Here is a 9,581-nt window from a genome sequence, read left to right as displayed (position 1 = left end):
GTGGCACTGCTCCCCACCTGTGTGAAGCTATTTGCCCCATAAAGTTGGCAGCTTCCCCCCCTGAATGACAGGCAGGTTGCATATTAGGGTATGGGTACAAATGTTCTTCCCAAACCTACCAGAATGGGGATGGGGACAGGGATGGGCCACCGCTGCACCGGGCAGAGCAGCTCCATCCATTTTGGTCGCGCTCTGCCATATGTATTTGTGGGGACAGCAAGCAGGCATAACAGCCAGTCAAGGCAACAAAGAGGAATTGGGACAAAAGGACAACCAGAGGGACAGCAGTGTCCCATGGGGACACCCAGCAGTGCCACAGCCTGGCCGTGTGCTGGATGGAGATGAGAGGGAGCGCTCTGAGCTGTGCCCCAGCACACAGGGCAGTGCCACCTCCATGGCAGCACCGTCCCTGCCTGTGGAAGGGCAGCTTTTTCTGCTCTGCAAATATCTTCCTATTAAAATAATCATCATAATTTTTGAGGCAGGCGCACGCCAGGCTGATATTAAACTTCGCAGCCGCCTTTGCTGGCTGAGAGCGAGGAGGAGAGACAGGCAATATAAATGGCACGGCTGCGAAAGGACTTAAAAAAACCCATCTCTCATTTTGATTGATATTAGCTTCACAAATTAAGCTTTAGATTTATCTAAAAATAAATTTGCTTCCTCGCTCCGCGTGCTGGATGACAAGTGCTTTTCTCTTCCCTTTGTTGGGTTTGTCATCGCCGGCACGGCAGCGTGGGAGGCGGGGGCTGCACCCAGGGGCTGCGGGGCACAGGGGGGTGGGCATGAGGCAAACACGACTGTATGGGAACTGCTGAGTCCTGGCCTGAAATGCTGATTGAGCAGCTGGGGAAAGGACCAGGTCAGCCCTGGGAGCGCAGGTGGAGGCAATTCATGTGTGTGACCAGAAGGGGTGGAGGCTGGCTGCACCTCTCAGACGTCATTTAAGGCTGACTGCCATTGGGGAAGGATCTCTTTCTGGAGATTCCCTTTTGGTGAAGCTTTTGTCTGTGAACCTGGAATCTTCTGATACAGGTGAGCAACCTTCTTCTCTTCCTTTATGGTACCTTCCTATGGTGCTTCTGTCATCACATCTTCGTTGTATCTCCTTTCCCATTGCATTGGTCTGTTCAATTGCTACTCAAGCCCTGAGTCACCATCCATGGAAGGAGCACAGGGATGATCCTATGATGCCACCATCATGGTCACGATGTCCCTGTCACCAGCAGTATGGCTGTGGTGCCCACACTGACAGCACTGTAGCCACAGTGTCCCTATCACCATCATGGGCACGGTGTCCTGATTGCTACCAAGCCATCATGGAGTGCATCTCATAGGAACCTAGGCCTGCTCCACACACAGCCCCTAAAATCACACAGCCCTTATGTGCACATCTCTGCACCTATAGGACTTGAGAATTTGCACGGGGAGAGGGAAATTGGTTTAATTCCCATTGCACTGGGAAATCCCAGCCTTGCAGCCAGGACAGTGGTGAAGCTGGGGTTGTGCTGGGCAGCATGCCTGCACGGCTGTGGGGATAGCAAAGTGCATCGTTCCCAAATACTGTCTGGCACGAAGGATGGAGCCTGCCTGCAGCTGCATCATCCCTGCAGCTCATCTTGTGATGCAGCCTGAGCCGAGAGCAGAACGCTCAGATCTTCCTAAGTAGTGATAATGAAACTTCTTCATTCCCTCACCCTGGGGAAATATTTAAACCGCGGTACGAGAGATATATGTAAATCACATTTAGGCGGAGACGGCACGGTTAGAGCTGACGGCGAGCCATCGGGTTCGAAGATGGAGCGTCCCCTTTTCTGCTCCATCATTTGCTCAGCGAGCTGCGCTGCTGTGCCATCGTGTCATCAACCATCAGCGGCCGCCAAATCGGCGCTCCTGAGCCGTGCGCTCCTCCAACGCCGGCAGCGGCATTGCGCGGAGTGTGCTGCCCTCCGGTGGGAGCGGGGAGCTCTGCGAGAGGGGCTGTGCACTGCGGAGCGGCACGGCAGGCACTGCGCAGCTCCCCCGTCCCTCCCGCAGCGACATTCTCCCTGCTGAGCCCGCTCGACGACACGAGGCCGTGGTGGCTGCTCTTTATTACGAAATAAATAGTCGTATAAATCTTGTGCAAAACAAACAAAACAAAACAACCCAAAACCTTGAGGCAAAAGCCATTGGCCATGGTGGTTGGTGGCAGGGGAGCTCCCAGCACCCAGCTGCTGGCGCAATGGAGCCAATGGTGCAGGAAAGCAAAGCGGTGGCACCGGAGACGCCAGAATTGCCAGGACTGGGAGCCCAATGGGCTGGGCACTGCAGGGATATTGGCTGCACAAATCCCTGAGGAACAGACACACGCTGGTGCTGTGGGGCCAGGCAGAGTCCATGCTAGAGCAGGGAGCTGGGGTTCTGCCCGTGCCGTCGCTCCCGTGCCTCTGCTGTGCCCATGGTCCCCAATGGCACAACCACATCCTCCGTTGGGCAGCTCTTGTTGAGCTCCACCACACGTGGCACCACCGTTGACCATCGATCTGCAGAAATGGAACACTCAGAGCCCCCAGCTCCATACTCACCTGTGGGCCCGGGGCTGCCCCCACCCCGCTCACCTCTCCGCAGCCGCCCCACGGTGTGGGAGAAGCCGTAGTACTGGTATGTATCGCTCTTGCCCGGGTCCTCACTGATGATGCCCAGGTTCTGGTTCCAGTGGGACCAGTTCACCTCATCCACCCTGCAGAGAGGGCAGAGCTCCATATCCCCTTGTCCTTGTGCCATCCCGATACTTGTGATGCAAACCGTTTCACTCTAATTGGGCTTAATAAGATCCCAACCTCACCACACCTTTTGGATCATGATACTGCAGGTCACTGCTCTTACCTGAAGCACCAGCGGCGGTCGGGGGTCCCATCAGTGCCCTTCCCCACGGTCACCATCTCCCCAGAGCGGAATGCTCTCCGCAGGAAGAGAGGGAAGGAGCGCTCGATGTCCAGGATGGTGGTGGCCCACTGCCAGGGACACCAGGGACCCTTCAGCCCCCTGGGGATGGAGGCATCAGGGTCCCTCGCCAAGGTGGTCATGCTCAGATGGAGGTTGGCATGGTGACCCCATGGCGTGGTGACTCTATGGCATGGTGACCCCATGGAGCTTGGCACTCCCAATGCCGTACCTGCAACTTCCAGATGTGTTTGCTCTCCTTGGACACCTGGCCCACAGTCTCACCCATGAGGGCGATAAGCATGTTGAGGAGCAGCACGAAGGTGAGGATGATGTAGGTGACAAGCAGGATGATGAAGACGCCTGGGTACTTGGCGCTCTCCAGCATCTCCAGATCACCCATGCCAATGGTGAGCTTGAAGAGGTCAAGCAGGAAGGTGCTGAAGGTCTGACTGTCCCGGCACGAGGGGTAGGTGGGCAGCGTGCAGTTAGAGTGCTCCTCACTGCAGGACTCGCTGCTGGGACACGGGTTCAGGAGGGACACCAGTGCTGGGGAGGAGGGACAGAGACACAGTCTGCAGGGGCAGCACGAGGATAGAACACCATGCTGCCAGGCCTTCTCCTTCTCCACTGCAGGAGGAGAGCCTCAGGAGCCCTACCTGAGGCATAGCCAATCATGAAGAGCAGATAGACGAGGAGGAAGCGGAACAAGTCTTTGAAGAGGATCTGCAAGTGACAGAGATGATGGCTTCGAGCCCCATGCTGAGGGCTGCAGCGGTCCCACAGGGAAAAGACCACTTGGGTAACCCAACCACCTTGGGGAAGACCAGAAGATCCCAACACTACTGCACCTTCTGGATCATGATGCTGTAGGTCCCCGTCAGCTTGAGCCCTCGTGTGAAGTAGAGTGCGTTCATCCAGCCCAGGACCAAAGCAAAGACCATGACAGCCAGGTAAGCTTCAATGCCGCCCAAGTACAGCCCTGCCGTGATGATCACCAGCACCGAGTAGATGAAGCTGCAGAAGGGCATAACTGCTGCCAATAACTGTCCCTTCAAGTGGAGGGTTGCTCCAACCCCAAGAGGTCCCCTGGGCATCCCTGCTTACTAGAGCAGCTGGAATGAGCCATCGATGAAGAATGAGTTCACACCTGGGCACTTCTTCATGAAGAGATCTTTGATCTGGAGAGAGAGGAGAGGTTGAAGAGGGGCTGGGTTCCAGTGTCTGGAGGGCACTGCAGTGGGACCAGTGCATGGGGACATGGGGATATCACCACCCGCTCCTCACGGCACTGACATTGGAGAAGAAGAAGAGGATGCCGGTGAAGAGGGTGATGATCTCCCCGGCCAGCCGCAGGTAGTCGATGGTCGTAGTGTAAGGGTATGGCGGCTGTGGGGAGAGCACACATCATCAGCACAACCCCAAGCCCACGCTCTGCCCTGTGTTCCCTGGCACTCACAGGGCCTTCCATGGGGCGGTAGTAGGCGATGAGAGTGAAGATGATCATGGCACAGAGGTAGGAGACCACGCTGATGTAGAAGGAGACGGCGCCGAACTTGCGCCACTTGTCGCGCAGCAGTTCGTTGATGGGCTCCACGGCCAACATCTCATGGCGGTTCTGTCGGGATGGGGGCAGCTCAGCGGGGAACCCAGCCCTGCGTCCCCATTCCCCGTTCCCTGCGCACCTCGATCTTGCTGTTGTAAACGAGGATCTCCAACACGGACACCTCCTCCCCACAGGTATCCAGTGAGGAGAGATCATAGAGTGAGGAGTAGACGGGGCCGTACGCCCAATCCTTGAACTTGCGTGAGAGGTGCCGGACGTCCTCATCTGCAATCTCCCGGCGGATGATGTGCTGGAAGATCTGATGGGGGGTCAGGGGGATGGATGGCCATGGGTTGTACCCATTTGTACCCATGGCCACCCATTCTTGGGTGCTGGGATGCTGCAGAGATCCCCACATTGGTGTAGTTTGTGCATTTTTAACCAGCCCACATCGTGATGGCGAGCAATGGAAAAGGACAGGAGGTAGAGCCACCGTCCCTGGAGGTGTTCAAGAAAAAGTTAGATAGATGTGGCACTGCGTGACGTGATCTCAGTCACAGGCATGGCTTAATGGTTGGACTCAACGATCTTAGTGGTCTTTCCAACCTTAATGATTCTATGACAAGATGTGCCAAGGCCAGGGGTTAATTAGGGAAAGGACGGGATGCAGAGAGGGTTTAATTAGTCACGTTTCCCAGAGCGCATTCACCAGCCCCAACATTGCCATACCCCGATCTTGCCGGTCTTGGCAGCCATCATGAGTGGAGAGAGGCCATCGTTGTTGAGCAGGGCCTCAAGGTTGGTGTCGGGGAATAGTTTGGCACACTTGATGAGGAGCAGGTCGTACATCTTGGTGACAAACTTGGTGTTCTCACGGGTGTTGTCAGCGATGGCAACCAGAGCATGCAGCACAGTGTTGCCACGCGAGTCCTGGCGTCGCAGATCTGCCTGCTTGTGCCCGTTCTCCGTCAGGTAGTGCACGATGTGGGGCTGGTTGGTGCAGGCAGCCAGTGAGAGGGGCAGCTCTCCTGCAGGGACAGCATACGATTGGGGACAGCCCTGGTGATGCGGCTGTGGGGCTGCCAGTCTCCTCTGCTCACCAAAATAGAAGTAGCCGCCCTCGTCCTTGGGCTGGAAGAAGCGACCACGGGCCTGGGCGTGCACATCAGCACCCTTCTCCACCAGCAGCTCCACGTAGTGCTTGCAGCGGCGCTCAATGGCGATGTGCAGCGCTGTCTGACCTGCATGGCATCCCTGTCACCGTGCTCCCCATCACACCCCAAGATGAAGACCCCTAGATTCCATGCTGCCCCCCGCTTTGGTTCCTGAGACTCCCAAAAGCTCTCCATCCCCACACATTCCTAAGCTTTGCTGGGGTCCTCCGTCTTCCCCAGATCCCTACTGCTTTGGTCCTTAAACCTCTCCATGGTCCCCCCCATGGTCCCCACACATCCCCTACCTCGGTAGTAGACATCACGGAAGGGTGAGTTGATGAACTCCCGCATGTTTCCTGTCTTCTCGGCGATGTCCAGGAGGATGGGGATGGTGTCATTTTGGCCTGCACTCAGGTTGAGCAGCGCCTTGGGCAGGCACGTCTTCCCTGTTGAGGGCTCTGGGAATGGAAGGCGTTGAGACCCTAACCCACCAAACACCCAGTGCCTCCTAGGTGCTGCCACTGGGGCTGTACGCCTCTGTCCCTATGGGGACATGGGGATTGCTGGTGGCTCTCCGTGGCCATGGTACAGCAGGGTCACGGGGCAGCCCACTACAGGTGCTCACCTCGGAACTCCTCATCCGTCAGACGCTTCTTGTGGGTGAGCAGGAAGGAAAGGAGACCCTCCAGGCCATCTGGGGACCCCCGGGAGACAATGTCAAAGAGGATGGGTCTGTTGAACACCTTGAGGACAGGTGGTGGGTTGGGAGCCGGCCCCTTGGTGCCAGCCACCGGCTTCCTGCAACAGAACAGCACAGCTGCACGCTGGAGTCAATTCCTTCATCTGTGCCATCTAGGGTGCTCCTAGGGTCACCGCACAAAGCAGTCATGCAGCGATGATCCCAGCGGCACCCACGGGGCCAGGTGCTGCTGCGTTTTGTGGAGCACCAGGGATGGGATGCAGCCCACAGGCACGCAGTGCCAACGGGTCCCCCCCAGGTGTCGGGCACAGACCGGCATTGTGCGCCCGGCTCCCCCCCCCCGGCTCCGGTTTCCTGACGCAGCCCCAGGGCGGAGGCTCTCCTGAAAAGCCCTTTCATGCCAGGGCAGCCAGACGCCCGCACCGGAGGGAGCGGCCGCGGCACAGAGCCGTCTTTCACAGCATAGGGAAGGGAGGAGGCGGGACACACACACACACACACACACACAACCCAGCCCCGTGGCACCGAGGGGCCGCAGACCCACAGCATCGCAGCGTGTGTGTGGCACCCCAATTTCCATACCCACAGCACTGCTGAAACCACTCACAGAGCCCTGGGGGGCTGTCCCCATCCCACCCCTTACCCAAAGCACTGCACCCCGTGGGCACCGGCGTCCCCACGTGCTCCCATACTCACTCCACGACCCTCCTGCGCCAGCGTTTGTTCTCGCTGGGGTGCTGCCTGTAGGTGCCGTAGTCGAAGAGGGAATCCATGGGAGCTTTCTTGGGTGCTGGGACCACCGACGACTCGTAGATGGTGGATTCCAGCAGCTCCATGGGTTTTGGGGGGCCTTTCCGGAATGCCCCGTGGAATTTCATCCGGAGGTTTTGCTTTCCATCCCCAGCACCGGGGGGCCCCCGGGGTGGCTCAGCAGGGGATGGGGTGTCCTCCACTTCAAACAGGTTGGCCAGTGAGGAGAGCGGGAAGGAGTCATCCCCCAGCGCGTCCCCAGCATCACGGGGGTCTTCGGGGTCCGCCATACTCCCCTTTGAGAGCAGAGGGAACCTGGAGTCACTCCCCAACACCCTTCCCATCCTCCTCTATGAGCACCCTATGGCCATCCCCCATGGTGGGAGAAGGGTTACACCCTGACCCTGGCATCATTTGGTGCCCCCCAGCCCACTGACCCGGCACAGCACGAGGACACAGCCTGGCCAAGAGGCAAGTGGCACATGTAGTGCATTTCAACAAGGAATGGTGAATTTCAATATGAAATCACGGAGGTTTTTTTTTTTTATAAGAAATGGATTTTGATAAGGAATTATGAATTTCAGTAGGAAATGATGGATTTCAATGAACACCCCTGGGCTCCCCCCAGCCCCACTCCCCACCAAAACGCACCGTGAGGTCCCAAAATGCTCAGCCCCAGCACTGCCTCTGCCTCCCAGCAGCACGCTCAGCCCTCGCCCTCAGCCCTATGGGGTTCAGAGACAGAAAAAGCACACGGGGAAACATATCATTTTCTGCAGTTCTGTACGACAAGCCACAACGGACCAGGGGCAATGGGGGTTTTGCAGCCCAAGGAGGTGCAGCATTTCCTTCTAGCTGCCTTTCCTGCACGAAATTCCACGAGCACCTGCCAAAAGTGACCCCCATATCTCACCCACCCGACCCCGGGCAAACACAGGCTCTCTGCATGTTCCCAGCAGCAGACAGGGAACGCACAGATCAGGGAGCACCCAGCGTCTCTCTGCTGTGCTGCAAATCCCAGCCCAAACCACAGCAAAGCACGGCTTTGGAGAACAGCATAGAGGGCACAGCCCAAATATAGCCCCGGCTGCCAAACCCAGGGGCCGCCAGCACTGCAGGGAGGGGAATGAACTCCAGTGTGGGTCTGACTGCAGAGCCTTGCAGTTTTGCAGCGGGTGGGTCTGGGCAGAGCAATGCATTGCAGCCCTACATCCTGCAGCCTTCAGGTGGGGGATTCCCCGTTGGCAGCACCCATGTGGACATGGGAGCAGAGTCTGGTGTGTGTGACCCCAGCAGAGGGGACGTCACGCGGGGGGAACCACCTGGGCAGCACGCAAATGGAAATCAGGTTCCTGCCTCTTCCTGGAGGTTTGAACCGGTTTTTCATTGGACTTAACCCATAGCGGCACAAAGAGAGGTCATGCATCAATCCTGCGGCCATCAGCTGCAGCCCCACGCAGGAATGTTGCCATGGGGTCACCGGCAATGGGGCAGAGCAGGTGGGGGAGGAAGCGTTGGGAAATGCCGGGCTCTGAACGGGGGCACTCCCACAGCACGGCCGCTGCCAGGAAAGGTGCTGTCAATCGGGTTGACTTTGGCTCTTTCAGTTATTTGGGTTTTGTTGGTTTTCAGACTTCCTCACCCCACGGAGGGAATGAGTCAATGCCTGGCTCAGCACGGCACGGCCCCGCTGCGGCCCCACAGCCCTCCTGAGCCCAATGCAGCCCCGCGCCCACCCCGGGGCGATGGCAGTGGTGGCACTGGGACCTGCGGGTCACAGCGGGGCGGGCGGTGGCTTGCTGCCCCATTACCCGGCTGTGAAATCCGGCAGGAGGGAAGAGGGGAACACAGAGCCCACCCCAAGAGCCCGAGCGCCTTCCCAAAGCCAACAGCCCCCGCTAGGTCCACGCTCACCCTGGGGCCGGGGATACGATTTTCCGGCTGCTCTCTGCCTCCGGAACCCCCGCAGCTCACATCCCTGCCCGCTGCCCCCTCCCCACCCACCCTCATCCCCATCCCGGCCCCCTCCCTCCGCCCCCGGCCCCCTCCCTCCGCCCCCGGCCCCGTACCCGTCCCGCCGCCCGTCCCGCGCAGCTCCCGCCGCTCCTCCGCCGCCGCGGGGCCCATCCCTGTGCCCGTCCCGCCCCGCTCCCCGCCCCAGGGCCGCCCCCCGGCGCAGCCCCCGCCCCGGTCCCGCATTACGCTTCAGGTTAAGGTGAGATTTATTGAGTTCTGCTTCCCGCTGGTGAAAGGTCCTTAAGGCATCCGGCAAACAGCGCTCGGAACATCCCGGCACCGCTTCCATCCGCGGCGCTGAAAAAGGTTGGGGGCACCGGGAAGGTCATCGCTTGGGTTCCTCCGTTCCTCCGCTGCGGGGTCAGAGCGGCGCTGGGTGCCCAGAGCTGCACGGCACAGCCAGGACTGGGGCAGCCCCAGAGCCCAGCAGCACCATCAGCCGCCCACCAAACGTCATTCCCTGCAACAGGTTCCCAGGAACAGTGGATTT

General features: G+C 58.7%; 1 protein-coding gene across 4 annotated transcripts; it reads right to left on the bottom strand.

The window, feature by feature from the left end:
• Window positions 1-980: 980 nt before the first annotated feature.
• TRPV4 (transient receptor potential cation channel subfamily V member 4) lies at window positions 981-9,196 on the bottom strand. 4 transcript variants are annotated; one of them, XM_048964024.1, is made up of 17 exons: window positions 9,145-9,196; window positions 7,727-7,800; window positions 7,022-7,371; window positions 6,251-6,423; window positions 5,931-6,083; window positions 5,572-5,712; window positions 5,201-5,499; window positions 4,611-4,790; window positions 4,385-4,543; window positions 4,222-4,314; window positions 4,033-4,106; window positions 3,777-3,942; window positions 3,585-3,651; window positions 3,158-3,474; window positions 2,869-2,996; window positions 2,601-2,722; window positions 981-2,525 (listed from the first exon to the last, which is right to left on the bottom strand). In XM_048964024.1, the coding sequence occupies exons 3-17, from the start codon at window positions 7,363-7,365 to the stop codon at window positions 2,383-2,385; spliced, it is 2,559 nt and encodes an 852-aa protein (XP_048819981.1). In that variant the 5' UTR covers window positions 7,366-7,371; window positions 7,727-7,800; window positions 9,145-9,196; the 3' UTR covers window positions 981-2,382. The 4 variants fall into 4 exon arrangements, with proteins under 4 accessions (XP_048819981.1, XP_048819985.1, XP_048819984.1 ...); XM_048964028.1 differs by lacking the exon at window positions 5,572-5,712; XM_048964027.1 differs by lacking the exon at window positions 7,727-7,800 and having other exon boundaries at window positions 9,145-9,188.
• Window positions 9,197-9,581: the final 385 nt, after the last annotated feature.

The sequence above is a fragment of the Lagopus muta genome, chromosome 17 (genome assembly GCF_023343835.1).
Source record: "Lagopus muta isolate bLagMut1 chromosome 17, bLagMut1 primary, whole genome shotgun sequence".
In the NCBI taxonomy this organism is placed as follows: Eukaryota; Metazoa; Chordata; class Aves; order Galliformes; family Phasianidae; genus Lagopus; species Lagopus muta.
This window is presented reverse-complemented; position numbering and strand designations above follow the sequence as displayed.